Source organism: Epinephelus moara, chromosome 20 (genome assembly GCF_006386435.1).
Source record: "Epinephelus moara isolate mb chromosome 20, YSFRI_EMoa_1.0, whole genome shotgun sequence".
Taxonomy (NCBI): Eukaryota; Metazoa; Chordata; class Actinopteri; order Perciformes; family Serranidae; genus Epinephelus; species Epinephelus moara.
The window spans coordinates 46,095,295-46,113,841 of NC_065525.1; the positions used below are offsets into that span (position 1 = coordinate 46,095,295).

At 45.7% G+C, this 18,547-nt stretch overlaps 1 protein-coding gene across 2 annotated transcripts in view; it reads left to right on the plus strand.

The window, feature by feature from the left end:
• The window catches only part of LOC126408604 (protein inscuteable homolog), a 72,703-nt gene that overhangs the window by 47,255 nt on the left and 6,901 nt on the right, over window positions 1-18,547 (plus strand). For both annotated transcript variants that reach the window (XM_050074268.1, XM_050074270.1), the window contains exons 4-9: window positions 278-330; window positions 419-542; window positions 1,169-1,282; window positions 8,692-8,817; window positions 16,146-16,317; window positions 17,210-17,388. In XM_050074268.1, coding sequence (XP_049930225.1) covers window positions 278-330; window positions 419-542; window positions 1,169-1,282; window positions 8,692-8,817; window positions 16,146-16,317; window positions 17,210-17,388 — 768 coding nt within the window. The remainder of the gene's footprint in view (window positions 1-277; window positions 331-418; window positions 543-1,168; window positions 1,283-8,691; window positions 8,818-16,145; window positions 16,318-17,209; window positions 17,389-18,547) is intronic.

An 18,547-nucleotide genomic window follows, 5' to 3' on the forward strand; every position in this document is an offset into this window, starting at 1 on the left:
CGCCCTGTGTGACGCTCTGTGTGACGCTGTGTGTGTCGCTCTGTGTGGCGCTCTGTGTGACGCTCTGTGTGATGCTCTGTGTGATGCCCTGTGTGACGCTCTGTGTGACGCTGTGTGTGTCGCTCTGTGTGATGCTCTGTGTGACGCCCTGTGTGACGCCCTGTGTGACGCTCTGTGTGACGCTGTGTGTGTCGCTCTGTGTGATGCTCTGTGTGACGCCCTGTGTGACGCCCTGTGTGACGCTCTGTGTGACGCTCTGTGTGTCCTGTTGTTGCAGTATGAGAAGTCTCTGCTGGACAAATGTATGGAGCTGACCAACATCACAGAAAGGTAAAACTCTGACATCACAGACAAACTGATAAACATCCAGGTGTGTCTGTGGGACATCATCCTGTCCAACATGTCTGTCCTCCCACAGGTGTCTCCACACTGATGACGAGTTCTTCTTGAAGTCCATGAGGGAGGCCATCCACGAGATCCTCACTGACGTCAGTGATTCTTTCAGTAACATGATCGACATGGCTCTGGCCAATGAGATCAGGGTACGTACATGAGTCAGGACCTCCGACTGTCTGAGAGACTGATACATGTTCACCTGTGTCTCTGTCTGAGAGACTGATACATGTTCACCTGTGTCTCTGTCTGACGTGAGCTGTGACAGGTGTTCAAACTGAGGACAGCAGCTCAGTGTGTGGGAATGATAATGCTGAAGACAATGTCTATAAAAATAAAATAATAACTTCAGAGTAATTCATTAACCTCTGCACCACCTCACATTTGACTGTGACTGATGTGTTTCTCTAATAAACGGCCCTGAGATATGATTTGGGTTCAATGAGATTAAAAATGTGGGAAAAAATCTGAATGATCCTGTTCCACGTTTCTGAGTTTAGAGATTGTTGAGGAGCTGAATTATCCTCAGAGGTCTCTTCCTCTCAGAAACACACACAGCAGCTGATTATCACCAGGAAACACTCTGAACACGCAGGGTCACTGTCACCTGTGTTTCTTTGACGCTGCTCGTCACTGAGGAGCTGCTGAACGTCTCTTTACAGTAGCCCCGTTTGGTTTGTCCACTCTGGGCTACTGTAGAAACATGTTGATCTCTGTAGACGGGGACCTGCTCCCTGTGCCGAGCTGCTAAATCATTCACACTGTGTGTCTGCAGGTCCTCATCAAACAGATTGAGTCCTCCGACAGCGTTCACACCATCGGCAGCGCCATCAGTAACCTGCTGTCCCTCACACAGGACGGACCTCAGCTCTGCAGCATCATCGCCAAGGTACTGTGGACACACATCACTAACACCACCCTGGTGTCCTGCTGACATCACTAACACCACCCTGGTGTCCTGGTGTCCTGCTGACATCACTAACACCACCCTGGTGTCCTGCTGACATCACTAACACCACCCTGGTGTCCTGCTGACATCACTAACACCACCCAGACCACCAGTCTGACTGGGTGGAGATTAATTTTCCAGCAGCACCCAGTGAAATGTGTCTGAGACAAAATTCATCCTGCTGAGACCTGTGAGGTCATAGATCCTGACCTGTAGACCTGCAGACCTGCAGACCTGTAGACCTGCAGACCTGTAGACCTGTAGACCTGCAGACCTGCAGACCTGTAGACCTGCAGACCTGCAGACCTGCAGACCTGTAGACCTGCAGCTGTCTCTCTGTGCAGGCCTCCATAAATCTATTTGACTGTGAGATAAGACCAGACGCACCAGACAGCAAGTCTCAACCAGCCATTAGTGAGTCCACTGATAAGACTCTTCCTGATGGGCCTCACACACACACACACACACACACACACACACACACACACACACACACACACAGATACACTGGTACAGAAAGTATCAGGTATCATATTACATTTATCAAACATGTAAACGTCTCATTAAACACAGTGTGTACACAGAGACGCAGACGGAGCATCACAAAAAATATTTAAACAGCTCACTGCAGCTTTTCAAAACAAGAGCACGAATAACGTGATGCAGAGATGTGAGCCAGAGGATACTGTGACAGGGAGTCCTCCACCTGCTGCAGACCATGGTGGGTGGAGGAGGTTGTGTAACGACAGGTGGAGGATGTCTGTATTGGGTATTCATTATCAGGAGCCTCTCTGAGGGCCCACAGGGCCGGCGGCGCTGCACAGCGACTGAAGGAAGGTAAAGATGCCTGAACAACCTGCGTTTGTCACCACTGCTGAGTCCTAATGGGAGCTGACAGGATCGATCTGAGTGTCTGTGTGTGTGTGTGTCTGTGTGTCTCTGTGTGTGTGTGTGTGTGTGTGTGTCACTGTTGCAGCATGATGAACAGAGATGGATGATGATGATTAACAGAGATGCATGGTGGTGGATAATCTCTGGAAGCAGCAGATGGTTTTAACAATGTTAAGCAGAATAATGGACCTCAGACAGTTTGAGGCGTTGGCAGGTCGTCGGGGAAAATGAGCACCCTGTGTGATAATTAGGTCTGAAGTGGTCGTTTCCTTCCGTCTGACAGCAGCACGTCCTTCTGCTCTTTTTATTTGTTTGTTGCTGACACATCACGTCAGGGTTGTTGTCGGGTCATGAAGTCATGAAGTCAGACAACAGATTGACAGTGTGAGGAAGGACTCAGTGACACTACAGTTTACTCAGAGAGAGATGTGTTTGAAGCTGCATCTGTTGATGTTTGCTGTAGTACGAGTTGGTGGGATTTTTAAAAAAATCAATTTTAACCAGATTTACAGCAACATACTTCATATTTACTTTTCTTATTAAAAGAAATAAATGTCATGCCAATATTTAAATTAAATGTAAATACTAAATGTTTAATATTAAATCTAAACATTAATTTTAAACATTTAGCCAATATGCACATGAACACTTAGACTAAGAATTTAAATTATTTAAAACAGATTTTAGTTTGATATTTAGATTCAATGTTTAACATTCAGATTAAAATGTAATATTTAGATTTCATTAACTTGTGTATGAGTCATTTAATTTGTTTGCACATATTAAATTAAATATTTGCATGATGATGACGATGATGATGATGATGATGATGATGATGAAGAAGAGAGCAGCACGACTCATCTACATGAAGAGAACTAAAACCTTTGTGTTGTTGAAGTGAACAAAACAAGAGTGTGAGACGATCGTCGGCCTCTCCTCTCCTTCTCTGATTAAAACTCGTGGTGTTAAATTATATTTAGAGTTTTATTCTCGTAGAGTCTGTTGGTTGAAACTGCTGCAGGATCCTTTAATTGTTTTCCTGTTCACACTGTGAATACTGATCACATGATTTATCTCGACTGAATGATCCCGACTCGTCAGGTGAACTGAGCGGGTCACAACGTACCACGCTGATGATTTTCAAACAGTTCGTCTGATGACCCGCTCATAACCACGAAATAAAAGCTTCACATTTATACAGCAAAACATTTTCTTTAGTTTGACAGTGAGAGATCAATCACACACACACACACATACACACACACACACAGTCTGACAGACAGACAGAGTGAGAACACGCTGACGCCACACAGCAGACACCAGGCTTGTTACATGTGTTTAACACTGAGTCTCTTCATCAGTCACACAGCTGCAGTATCACAGAGCAACTGTGACATCACGTCTCACTGTTTACCTGTTGTCATGACGCAGACTCATCCACACGTGTCCTCGCTGCTCTGACACTGTGATGACATCATGATGTGGCCATAACTCAGGCCTGCTGAGAGGCAGCGTGTGGTCAGACCGACCCCGGCAGAGAGGTCACAGACAATTACCTGTCAACAGTAAATGTGACCACTGTATGTTTCTGCAAACCATGGATACGTGTCATTGACATGTCATTATGCAGCTGGAACATTAACACGCTTCTTTATGTTTCAACATCGTTGTGGTAAATGTTGTGTTACGGTTCGACACACTTCCTTATGGTTAAAAGGAAAAGATCATGTTATAGCTCAACATATTCATGTCTGAGGAACCACATCTTCGTTCTGACGCCCCATTGGTCGTCACACACCCAAATGTCCAGGTGAGTGTGTGCTGGACCAACGACACGTCTGGTACAGTAGAAAACAAATCAGCAGCTGCTGTTCAGACGGGTTTAATGCAGAGTGACGTGTGGAGCTGGCGGCTCCTCGTCAGACTGCTGATAACTGACAGAAGGTCCTCATCTCACACACCAGTCATGTGACCCTTGTCCCAAAAGCAAACACCTTTCACTCTGGAGTCCAGTTTCTCTGAAAACACACAGTCTCTGCAGCTACTTTCAGTTTCCCACTTTGAGCCTCTGATCTCAGGAGTTTGTCACCGACCTGCTCCTGCTTTCCCAGCTCTCCCAGCTCTCCCAGCGCTGCCTGTGTTCAGTCAAAACATGAAATGGACTCTTGATCTAAAGTGGGTTTTTTTGGACTAATCAGGCTTCAGGATTTTGGGCTGTCGGAACAATGGACAGTCCCTGCTGGAGACACAGCTGTGACCCAATGAAAAAACAACTGCTTTTTGTGGCTTCATCCTGACAGGAGACGCAGCGACCTCTCTTTCAAAAACCAAACGTGTTTTTTGGAAACACAGTGATAGAGACAGCTGCCTTTGGTGGCTAGAACGTTGCTGTAACGACTTGTTGATTGGCGTAGTGTCACACCATCACCTCCACCTCCTCAGATACTACGTCACTTTAAACACCCTGATCTGACATGTATTAAACATTAAAATGTATGTGGTTTACAGAAATGATCAATACCAACATCATACGGTGTAAAAACTTAAGATGTGTCAGTTTAAATCAGCACAAAGACAAGAGTGTCTCTGAGTCCAGCAGGCGTCATGGCTGAGCTTCGTCCACCAACCTTTTCTTGAACGCAGCAGAACCTAAACATTTTTAATTTAAACCCTTCTGTGTGTAAATGAAGCAGTGAAGTGCCTGGTGTGTCAGGAGGCTGCAGGCGTCATGTGAACAGAGTTCAGTTCAGGAAACGATGAGATGGAAAGAAATTACACGCTGCGTCAGCCTTCATGCAAACAAACAGAGAGAGATGCGTTTTCAGACGAGTCGTGGAGTCTCACATGAGGATGTTTGTGCAGTGTGAGGATAAATGTGTTCTGTGGGCTTCACTGAAGGAGTGAGGATGAAGTCAGTGGAAACAATACAACTGCAAGAAACAACCAACCAGCTGTGAAAAGGAGAAGCAGCAGGAGGAAGAGGAGGAAGAAGAAGAAGTCTGTGAGGAAGAAACAAACAGGAAGGTGTCTCTGCTGTACGCTGATGATCGTCTGAATCAAACTGGTCGTCAGGATGGACGTCTGATGTGTTAAAGAAACATCGCTGAGGGACTTTTACACACTGGCTTCTCTTGCTGCTTTACTTCATGTCTGCACAAGCTGTTGCCGTCAAATGTACAAATATCACTCCACATATAACTGCAGACACTGTTGTAGCTAGACAAGGTTTATCATTGAACAGGTCACATGATGTCCCACACATCTGCGCCCCATGAATGACGTCATGTCTTTAACCTTCAGTGACATAATTAATGTAAAGTTACAGAGGTCAGGTTTAGGAACAGAAACGCGGTGAGGACTCAACACGTGACTGCAGTCCGCTCTCTGTATGAGCAGCTTCAGTTAAAGTGAACTACAGAGTCCTGCAGAGGAGCCAGCTGTTACACCTGCTGTTAACATGCCGATCTGAGCACAGGTCCAGCACATGTCACCATACACACCTGTGTCTATCACACATCTGCTCACCACTTGTGTTCGGATTTCTGCCGACGTCATTCACGTTAGAAAGGTTCAGTTATTACTGTCCACACTTTGATCTGCTCTCTTGTCACGTTGGTCGTTGTGTTAGTGCAGCTGGAGATCTCACCGTCAGCTGAATCCAACATGTCTCCTTTCTGACAGCAAACTGATTGACGGTTCCTCTGTGGTGTGTTTCTGCAACTCTCTGGTGTCAGAATCACAAACAAGTTTTCACATAGAAGAAATTAGCCTCAGTGTTTTGGTGCATAAAGATAAATATAGTGAGAGAAATACAAATAGAAGCAAATACTGCAATAAATATTAAATACAGAACAGAACAAACAATATAAACAGTCTGATTCAGATTATGTAGAATAAGAAATAAAATCTGCTTCATGTGCAGTTTGAGAGGGTTTGGTAGTTTTGTGCAGAAATGTGAAAAGTTCACAGTATGAGTGTAAAGAGAGAGTCGCTGTGCATGATGAGGAGAGGTGAACGTGTCGCAGCTGTACAAAGCTTTAATGTTTTACAGTCACAAAATAAACAGAGCATCAGTAGAGCATGATTCATGTGCGTCACAGGAACTGACCCTCTTCAGCTCCCATCGTCCTCTGAGTCTCTGGAGTTTGACAAAGTTTACTGAGAGCTGTCTGTCAGCGTTCCTCCAGGTACGGCGCTGGAACATTATTGTGTAGGCGGCGAGCGGGGCTGAGCGGTCAGGCTGGAGGGCAGCATGATTAGTCACTCGGAGCCCCGGCAGCACGGCCTCACACGGCGGCCCGGTATAATGGCCTTGTTAGGATAATGGTGGTAGTTACAGGCTTCGTCTTCCTCCTGGTAATTCAGCCTATCCACACGCTGAATACGACTCAATACCTGCAAGTGTTTGTTGTCACAGCGGCGCTGTGGTGTCGATGGCGAGCCGACACGTTCCTGTTTGTTTACACCAAACATCATCCAGCAGAAAATGCTCGGCCATTACAGAGAGCTCATCATCTGTTTTCAGGAAATATGTATATCGTGACGGGATGAGTGTGATCAGTCACATTGGGTCCCGTGGACTCTTTAACGTCCCGCTGTCGGCTCTCACAGCTCGCAGCTCCTGTAGCACGCAGATATTTGATCCATCAGGTCACACAATCATGTGTGCTTCAAGACAAGAGCTGACGATGACGTACGGAGGGATGAAGAGTAACATCAGAGTCTCTGTGCTGCAGCCCCACATCACAACAAACACAGCGTCCTCTCAAACGTTGGACACCTGGTCCTGAGCTGCTGCTGCTGCTGCTGCTGGACACACAACGTCTCACAAAGTGTTTCCACATGAGCAGTGTCTACATGTGCAGCCTGCTCTCTTTTACACCTCATTTACATATTAATGAGTTAGTGTGGCTGTCGCATGTAGCGATGGCTGACATCACGTCCAGAGACAGGTGATCAGGGACGGACGGTGGACACACGAAGCTCAGTGTTAACTAAAACAAATAAATGGATCACATGACCTCACTGCTGACCTCACTACACCGGCTCCCTGTGTCGGCCCTCGGCCCTCCGTACATCAGATATCAGTTTATGTTCCCTTCAGATCTGAAACGTCCTCCTCTGCTTTGTTTTTAAATGTTCCTTGTGTGTCCCAGACGAGTCCTGCTGAGGGTGCTCTGTGTCCTCACCGCCTCCAGCTCTGCGATCATTGATCTTTTTTTATCTGGATTTTAAATGTGTGGAGTTTATTGTGACTGTGTCTCAGTCAGACAGCTCAGGTTTGAATGTTTGTTTCAACAGCAGAGCATCGTTAGAGTTTGTGACTCCGGCCTCAGCGCTCCGCACAGAGAAGTTCACATAACTGGGGGTGATGACTGAATATTTCCCCCTGTAGCCGCAGCCTTTGGGTGGAGGTGAGGCTGAATCAGCACTGATGCAGGACATGTTCACAAGGCGAGGAGAGAGCTGGGAAGATTCTGCATCTTAAATGGACCGCCAGACTGGGAGGGTGTGTTTGTGATGACATATGATGGAGAGTGACGTGTGACGTGTGAGTCAGTGCGGCTCCAGTTAACGGCCTGAAGGAGCTCACAGGCGTCACGCCATTTTATTAGTTTACTTTCTTTTTATTTGGTGGACTTTTAATCATCTCTTTTCTGTTGTCAGTTTGTTCTGTGTTGATTGGTTTGATTTTTGGATATTTTATTGTCTTGTTGTCGTCACCCTCTGGTCCTGGAGAACTTTGTGTTCAGCTGTTTGTGTCTGGGTCGTTCCAGTTTGACCATGTGAGGCACTTCAGACTGAGCGCTTGTAGGAAAGCTGCTGTATGAATACAGTTGAGTTGAGGTGAAGACAGTTACAGCAGAATTCAGACTGTGTGGTTAAGTTCAGGCAGCAGCAGCAGCAGCTGGTGCAGGACGGAGGAGGATTGTAGTTTATTTCATACATTTCTATAAAACTGCAGACACTTTGTTCTTTGTCAAACCAACACCAGGATCTGTCTCTGACCTGAACACAGTGCTGCTCCTGTCTGAACACGTCGTGCACTCTCACTGCCTGCAGATATTACATGAGCTGATATTTGACTGATGTGTTCATGAACAACATTTCTGTCTCTGTCATGTGGAATTTAAAAAGTTTGGTTTCTCATCAACTTATTTTTATTAGTTTTTATCAGGATGTAGCAGCTTTATTTAACTCAGAGACTCATGGTCAGTTCAGACATACACGCACACACACACACGCACGCACGCACACACATGTGCGGGCGCACGCACGCACGCACGCACACACACACACACACACACACACACACACAGTGGACGAAGCCTGAGATGGTTTTACTGTTGTGAATTAGGGACTGAGCTGATCTCAGGTTGATGTCGGAGCAGATTTATGAATCACTGTACGTCTCTTTTACTGCACAAAGATCTGATGAGTGTCTGGTTCCTCGACAGGAAGGAGCTGTGGTGGCCTTGTTCAAGATCTGCAGGCAGGACCGCTTCAGAGAGCTGTATGCTCACGCTCTGAGGACCGTCGCCTCCATCTGCTGCGTGGAGGAGGGCATCAACCAGCTGGACAAGGTCAGTCAAGTCTCACACGCTCACACAACATGAGGGACAGAGGTCACTGATTCACAGAGGAGAGATTTCACTCTTTATTTCAGGGTCAGATCCAAATCTATAAAAACAGGAAGTAAAATATCTCATGAGTTTTGTTGTGATGGATAAAAGTGGTGATGTGGATGTATGTGAGACAGACAGACAGAGACAGACAGACAGAGACAGTGAGACGTCTTCGTCCCTTCAGTCCACACTGACTGTGTTTACACTGATCAGCTGACGGAGCTCAGTAACGCCTGAACTACTGCACGCCGTCTCTGTGTTATGACTGCCAGGACAGTTTATTTTCACAGGTGAATGAATGTGGGCCAACAGAGGCAGGAGGAGGAGGAGGAGGAGGAGGAGGAGGAGGAGGCGGAGGAGGCGGTGGCTGCACAGAAACACAGTGATTTAAGACAAGGCTTTCTATACCAGGAAATAATCCAAAGTACGTGCATGAGACAGTCTGTGAAACCAATTACGTCCCTTCTCCTCCTGCTCCTGCTTGTCCTCGTCCTCCTCCTTGTCCTCCTCCTCGTCGTCCTCCTCCTCCTCCTGCTGCTCCTGATGCCGTTCACTCGAATCTACCGCAGCACAATAAAAACATCCAATCAGAGCTGAGGAGCGTCTGTCGAGCCGTCAGTCGCTGCTCATGAACTCATGAACTGTTCCCAGAAACAGATTTCTGACCCGGCCGCCATGTTGGATCCAGCCAGCTGAAGTATGGAGCTCTGCTCAGCAGCAGAATGAACACAGGTCATAATGATCTTTACAGGATCGAGTTCGTACCAATGTTTGGTTTCTTTTTTTTTTACTGCCTTTGTTACGGTGCAGCTGCAGAGTGACACGAGGGAGGAGTGAGAATGAGGGTGACACGCAGCAAAGAAAGAGAGAAGAAAATGTCTTTCAAAGTATTTGAGGTTCAGAAGTTATTAAAAATAAAAACATTTAATTAGTTTGCCTCTGCACTCAGCCCAGGTAAAGACCACACGTCCTCCTCAGTGCTTCATTCATTATCTGATGTATGTTTCACAACACAAACTGTCCCCTCTCATTATAACGGACGGTCCCCTAGTGCTGAGGGAACACCGACACGCTGACACGTACAGAAGATATCAAACAAGTTATTTTCACATGATGAAACTGGTGATTACCTAAATCAACAGCATGTGTCCTGTAGATCAGCAGGAAACACCTGTTACAGGTGAGTTCATCCTCTGACACTGACAGACTGGGTCAGAAGACGCAGCGTAGAAACAGGAAGTCATCTGTTTATGTCTCATGATGAATAATTAATGTTCAGCTGACACAAACAGCCTCTGTCGTCTCTGTCGCTGTCATGTTTCTGTCATGTTTCTGTCATGTTTCTGTGTTCAGGGGAAACTTTCGTCTGCAGCAGCCGACGTCTCGAAGCTTTAGCTGGATTAAATTTTCATGAATGAGTTGAGCAGGTTGAGCTGGCCGAGGGCAGACCAGGAGCTGCCTATAATTTTAGGATGGCAGAGAAAGCAGGTGTCTGACTGTGATACAGTACACACACACACACACACACACACACACACACACACACACACACACACACAGATGAGTCATGATTTACAGTGCAGAGTGCAGAGATGAGGTCATCATACCTCTGAAACTCCTGACAGGTCACAAACACTCAGACCTGAGTCACTCCTCTGTGTGTGTGTGTGTGTGTGTGTGTGTGTGTGTGTGCGTGTAAGACAGAGACACAGAGATAATGATACAGGCGTGTTTGTTTGTCCTCGTTTGTTCTCTGTGGAGAATTCAAGCACAGAAACAACAGACACACCTGAAAGACAAATATAACCTGATTCCTGCTGCCGATGATGACGAGCGCCACAGCGGCGTCTGTGTTCACGCACAGAGCAGCTGGGACGGCGTGAATCATCCGAGTGTGGAAACTCTTTAACGGGAACCAAAGTCCGCCCCAGATTAGCAGCCCCGTCCGTCCCGGGAGAGACGCTGTCAGGCGAGTCTGCGCCACCAAGCGCTCAGCAGAGATCGCTCAGGCTTGAGAAACACACCTGTCAGTGATGGAGAGGAGAGGCCGGCACGCATCTGTGCTGCTCAGCACACTAACTTAGTTTATCCCCAACTGGAACATTATGTAACCACAACACGGTGATTATTGATCAGGAACACAGCTGCCGCACACACACACACACACACACACACACACACACACACACACACACACATACACACACACACACATAAAGAAACACAACTTTAACATGGAGTACAGACCATCAGAGATTCAGACTCAGACTGAAACACCACACCAGGCTGACTTTACCCCCCAGCTCTGAAACTTAGAATGAAATTCAAAATCGTTTGATGGAGGAAGCAGTGAGGCTACGGTGGCCTGGAGGGGGCGGTCACATGACTCCAGAGGAGGGTTTAATTCTGAGAAACTAATATACGTCCAAACCAATTCCTGTTTCCTGAGAAATATCAAAACAGGACAAACTAATAAAGTTGTAGGCGTCAAACTAAAATGCCTAAAATACAAATATATGTGTGACTACAGAAATACGTCGTCCTGTGGGCGGATGTAAAACTCAGCAGCACGACAGTAACTTCCTTCAACAAATTCACCTGTTGGAGGCTCTGCTATCAACAACAAGATGTCTGCCATCAGCTGTGTGTAGACAGAGAAGAAGAGAACATGGAGTCTGTCTCAAACTTTGAAAGCGGACAGATCACAGGCAATAACTCTGCACTTCCTGTTTCCAGCAGCTGCAGTGACGTTCAAGCTGCATGAAAATGTTATCTTCATATTGACGTTCATTATAACATCTTGGAAATATGATTTTATTTTGTTTTGAGGAAGGAGAGGGCTTTAGGAAGGAGAGGGCTTTAGGAAGGAGAGGACTCTAGGAAGGAGAGGACTTTAGGAAGGAGAGGGCTTTAGGGAGGAGAGGGCTTTAGGAAGGAGATGACTTTAAGAAGGAGAGGGCTTTAGGGAGGAGAGGACTCTAGGAAGGAGAGGGCTTTAGGAAGGAGAGGACTTTAGGAAGGAGAGGGCTTTAAGAAGGAGAGGACTCTAGGAAGGAGAGGACTTTAAGAAGGAGAGGACTCTAGGAAGGAGAGGGCTTTAGGAAGGAGAGGGCTTTAGGGAGGAGAGGACTCTAGGAAGGAGAGGACTCTAGGAAGGAGAGGGCTCAGGAAGGAGAGGACTCTAGGAAGGAGAGACGCTCAGTTATTAAGGACGCTGCACATGATGTGAAATGACGATGGAAAAAGAGCTGAATGTTGAAATAAGTGAGGACGTGTTGCTGAATGTGAGAAACACAGTCTACTAACTCAGAATCAAGTCCTGCTGCTGGAGGCAGTGTGGAGACATCATGGTCCACCATGTCCATGTCCATGTCCTCTTTTCTCGTCCTATTATTCAGACGTTCTGGACAGAAGAAACAACAAGAGCTTCATAACCTTTAGGTTCACTTCCCTTTGTCTCAGACAGATCAGTGAAGATGATCCCTGTCTGCTAAAGACCTCGTTGGCAGGAGGTAAAGAGGCCGTTACTAAAGCCTGGCTCCACAAAGACTGTCGGCCATTTTGTTAACACTACTTAGATGTTGTGGAACAGACGACCTGCTCGTCACGACTCCAAGAAGAGCTGTGAGAAAAACAGAGGAGAACATGTTGTGTTCATTCAGCCAGTGAGACAGACGTCACATGATTCACGTGATGTCCACGTTAAATCATCCCGTCTGCATGTATTTGTCTTTTCTTTTCTTTGTGCTGCTCTTTATTTCTCTGTAGATTCTGTGCTTCATAAAGTCAAAGTGTTCATAAAGTGTGAAACAGAAGCACAGGTCGAGGTGTTTTCTGTCGTCGGTCACAGGCTGAGATTCTGTGAGCACTTCCTGAGAGCAGGCGTCGTAAACTTTGTTGTGACTCCTAAAGATGCAGAAAAGTTATTTGGCGTGGGCCCAGAGAATAAACTGAATGAGATCCATCCGCTCTACGGTAAATGAGGAGATGGGGAATATCCTATTTTAGGGAGGAGGAGGAGGAGGAGGAGGAGGAGGAGGAGGGGCGGGGGTGTGGAGGAGAGTGGATTGTTCCACGTCAGTGGGTCGCAATGGCACAGTGCTGCTGACGTCCACGGAGACAAAAATAGGGAAGTGCCCTGTGAAGCTGAGCGCTGATGCTCGTCAGCAGATAAGACTGACAGGTGTGACGCCTCGCCTCAGTCTGGATCCTCTAAACTTTAGTTTGCAGGAGAGGCGGCTGGCAGCGGCTCTGCATCACAAACACGCTCACTTTCACTTGAAGACTGAAAAGTGACTGAAAACAACATGTTTGTGATGCGTCAGGGAGTTTTCTCCAGGACATGATGAAGGTGTCGGTCTCCATCCTCCAGACCAACATCCTGCAGGTCATGACTCTGAGTTTAAACTGATAATATGGACGACTGTATCAGACTGTGTGTGTCAGACTGTGTGTGTCAGACTGTGTGTGTGCTGATGACACACACTGACATGTGATCAGGGTTTAATAAGAACTACAGTCAGCTGCTGCAGGAACCTTTGGAGCAACACTGCCCCCCAGTGGAGGAACGTCTGCTCTACATCTTCATCATTTACCTAACACACACACACACACACACACACACACACAGAAGCAAACACAAACAGCCAGGTGAGATAAATATGAGCTTGTGGCCCTGAGTGAACTGTGAACAGAGGATGATGATGATGATGATGATGATGATGATGAGGATGATGATGAGGATGATGATGTTCACACTCTGAGTGATGTCAGCTGACTCGTATACCACAGTTTGTTGTCGGCCATTAAATCACAGTTTTAATTGGGATGGTGTTTTACGGGCGGAGCTGTGAGCTGACACCGAGGACGCGGTGGACTCAGGTCCCTGTGACACGTGTCAGACCTGTTTCCTGTGCTGTCGGACTGTTTAACAAATAACTCACAAATAAATCTGTTTTTTATGTTTTCGTTCATTTTTATTTGACTTTATAAAAAAGACATTAAATCACACAAAACTACAAAAATGTCACGGATGAAACAATAAAGTCTGAAACTTGTTTCCAGCGAGGTCGCTGATGTGAGGAGAGTAAAGATACCTGCAGTCAGTGACATCATGCTGTCAGCCAACCAACCAGAGCGCAGCGTCTGCAGATCCTTAAAGAGGCTTCAAGGCCTTAAAACATGAAAGTTGATTTCAGGAGGTGCAGATCAACAAAGCAGCGCAGTAAAGACACATATAATCCTGATAAAATCGCTTCAAGTCAAACAAATAAAGTAAATAATAATTTTGAGTCGTGTGTCGGTGACTCACGCTGACTGTCTGAGAGATGGAGACGTAGCTGTGTGTTTGTTTGTTTGTTTGTTTGTTTGTTTGTGGACACCAAGTTGATGTTTTCAGAAATTAATTTATATCTGAAAATACACTTTCTTATTGTCTTATTTTCAGCTATGTGTTTATTTGTCATGTTGCAGCTGCTTTGTTCTGTGTTGTATTGAAAATAAATATATGTTAGCGAGCTGACGCTAACGCTAACACTAATGCTAACTGACAGTGCAGCACCTGTCCACTACAGTGAGATGAGCTGGTTAGCCAACAGTTATGTACCATTGATAGATATCGGTGAATTGGCTGTGTTAATATTTCAGGTGTCCTGTGAGTATCAGTGGATCTTTGAGTCAAGTCAAGTCAACTTTATTTATAGAGCACATTTAAAAACAACAATCATTGACCAAAGTGCTTTACAATGGACACAATTATGCACAAAAAAGAAAGATAATCAACCAAGACAGTAGAGTTCGTCTTGAGTAAATTCATTGAAAAAGATAAATATCAAACAATATGTTCTCGTGATGAATCACGAAAAGTTAAGGCAAAGAGATGGATTTTAGCCGGGCTTTGAATGTATTTATAGAGGGTGAGGATCTAACTGTTTGTGGCAGGCTGCTCCACAGTTTCGGACCAACAGCTGAAAAAGCTCTGTCACCTCTGGTTTTCAACTTTGTAAGTGGGATAGAAAGCAGTGATTTGTCAGTGAGGGGACGAGAGGTAGAATAGGGAGTGAGGAGTTCTGAAATATAATCACGTGCTGGTCCATGCAGTGCTTTAAAAACAAATTAAAGAGTCTTAAAATCAATCCTATACTTTACAGGTAACCAGTGAAGCGAGGCCAATACAGGGGAAATGTGATCACTTCTCCTGGTACCAGTAATGAGTCTTGCTGCTGAATTCTGAACGAGCTGCAAGCGTGACAGAGCTGACTGGTTGATGCCGGTGTAGAGGGAATTACAATAATCTAATTGCGAGGAGATGAAAGCATGAACCAGAATTTTGATTTAATTGATTTAAGTTTTGCAATGGATCTTAGATGGAAGAAGCTTGAGCTGACAACTGAGTTGATCTGTTTATCAAATTTAAAGCCAGAGTCAGATGACGACAAGATTCTTTACATGAATCTTTACATGAGATTTTAAATGTGAAGACAGAGGGCCAAGAGCACTGGTAACAGAGGCAGAAGTGTCTGTAAGGCCAAAGATGAGGACCTCAGTTTTGTCAGGGTTCAGCTGGAGAAAGCTTCGTGCCATCCAAGATTTTATGTCATTAATACAGAGTAATAGTGAATTAATGCTGCAAGGATCTGATGGATTCAAAGGTAGGTACAACTGGGAATCATCTGCATAACAGTGATAAGATATATTGTATTTCCTTAGTATAGAGCCTAATGGAAGCATGTATAGTGAAAATAAAATTGGGCCTAAAATGGAGCCTTGGGGAACACCATAGGAGATGGGAGCAGAGGAGGAGGACACATTTCCAATTTGGACAGAGGCTGAGCAGCTTTGGAGGTAGGAAGCAAACCACTCACTGTGTGAGTGACAGATTCTGACAGAAACCACCGAGCACAGTGATGCTAACACATGTAGCCATGCTACATCTGCAGCTGCAGCTACAAGCAAACACAAACCAGAGAAAACCCAAAAATATCCAGAGAATCATCACGTGCGGTTCAGTATCTGTAGCTGGGGTCTCTGCTGCGTCTCTCTGTGAGCTGACGCGTAGTCGTAGTAATCCTGGTAAAGAATTAAACCAACACAGGTCGGCAGCTTGGGATGAAACCGTGTAGCATGAGTGACTCTCAGCGACTGACAGTGTCTCAGCTGTTTTCCTTTAATGTCTCGTCTGTCTCAAACAGATGACTGTTGATATATCAGATGATGGTGATGATGATGATGATGATGATGATGATGACGATGATGACGGTGCGTCCTGTGTGTTGTGTGGCGTGCAGGTGGATGGGATCCTGTGCCTGGCGGACATCTTGACCGATGAGAGCAGCGTGGAAGCAGCCAGGGCGGAGGCAGCGGCGGTCGTGGCCCAGATCACCTCACCTCACCACACGTCCACACAGCACCTCGCCAGCTTCCTGGAGAGCATGCACGACATCGTCACCGCGCTCATCAGTGAGTGGACTGATGATGTCACCCTGACCTTTGACCTTTGACCCATAGTCAGCCTGACCAAGGGTTGTTGTCAGGTTAACAAATAACCAACAATGAATAGTTCAGAAAATTAGACTCACAGGATTGTTTTGTCGTCTGGTGATGTGATGGATCTGTGCGGAGGGCGAGGTCGTACACGCTCTCTGTCACACTCCTCACTCATGTACTGGTGGCGGTAAAACATTAAGACGCTGCAGTGCGGCACGCCTGTCTGCAGCGAAGTGTTGGGCGTTAGTTTGAAGCTTCATGTCACTGAGAATAACCTGTAGCTTGTTGCTTTGTCGCTCGCAGTGTGAACACGGCGTCAGAGAATCCAGCTGCACTCGCACTGAGCCACGTGGTGATGTGACAGTGGATGTTAGTGAACTTAAAATATTGCTGCTGGAGGGAACTGTGGGACGCCACTGTCTCCTGTCCTCCATAAAGGATGGTGCAGTGTTTCCTTCGCTAATGCAGGATTTAAAAAATGTAATCTTTAAATGTTTTATGAGGTCGGGGAAAAAGAAGAAGTCAAACCCCAAAGAGACAAACGATCCAGAAACTCTTGAGGGAACCTTCGACCCAATCTGAGGATCATTCAGGGTTCATTGTGGATTTATTTTAGTTAAGTTTTTATCAGGTTCAGAGCAGATATTTGATGTTTCTTTACAACAAATATTTTATAATCAAATAGTTTAATGAATTAAGTGAATTATAAAACAGATAAAAAAGATTTTAAGACTGTTCTTTGTTGTTTCAGAGACTGCATCTCAGACTGTGGTGAATAAGAATCAGTCAGTCAGTCAGTCGGCGCTCTTCATAGTGTCACACGTGATGATCTGTATCTTAACTGAGTGACGTCTTCCTGTGTCAGAGCTGTGTGAGAGCGCCTCCTGTGGTGAAGTCTTCCTCCTGGCGTCTGCAGCGTTGGCCAACATCACCTTCTTTGACAGCATGGCCTGTGAGATCCTACTGCAGCTCAACGCCATCCACATCCTGCTGCAGGCCTGCAGAGACCGCCAGAGAGTCGACACGCCATACTCCAAAGACCAGGTGCACAACCTGCACACACACACACACACACACACACACACACACACACACACAGTCACACACACACACACACACACACACACATAAATATTTTTTCATATTATATTTCATTTTCATCAGAAATCACACACACAAACATACTCAACTCACGCACAGAAACAAAGACTTGACTGAAATAAAAACAACATTTCACCCGTTTCATAAACAGGAAGTAAACAGGACTTCTGTCCAGTCTGTGTCAGAGCGAGAGAAACTTCAGAACAACCAAACAGGGCGATGAACGGGTCAATCTGAATGTTGTAATTATGAAATACTGAGACAAGATAAAGGAACAATGTGAGGACACAAAGTATTACCTGGACGACCTTTGGTTAAAGGGATAGTGCACCCAAAAATGAAAATTCAGCCATTATCTACTCACCCATATGCAGAGGGAGGCTCAGGTGAAGTTTTAGAGTCCTCACATCACTTGCGGAGATCGACGGGGAGCAGCTAGCACACCTAATGGCAGACGACGCCCCAGACTAACGTCCAAGAACACAAAATTGAATCCACAAAGTATCTCCATACTGCTCATCCGTAGTGATCCAAGTGTGCTGCAGCCCCGACATAAAAAGTTGTTTGGAAAAACGACATATGAACTCTGTTTTTAGCCTCATTGTAGCCTGTAGCTCTGACTGCTTCTCTGTGCACCACATTTTTCAGATCATTGATTTGTACAAAGCTACATGACAATAAATCTGTTTCACTGTGACTGTGCTCCGAGGTGCTGCTCAATAAATCTGAAATATTATAGATAACAAAAAACAGTAACTGAACAGTGATAACATGAACTTTAAACAGAGGGTGAACATTAATAACACTGAACTGAGCAGAACTTGTTCTGTAGTGAAACAGCAGTAGATGATGATGAAGATGATGATGATGAAGAGCTGCAGGAACACTGGAAGCATCTTTTTATTTTGACAAGCTTCAGTTCAGTTTAAACTGTGAGGTTCACAGGTACAAACATTATTTTACAATCAGTGTTATTATTATAACTATTATTCCCCTTGGGCGGCACGGTGGTGTGGTGGTTAGCACTGTCGCCTCACAGCAAGAGGGTTGCCGGTTCGATCCCGGGTGTGGGAGCCCTTCTGTGCGGAGTTTGTATGTTCTC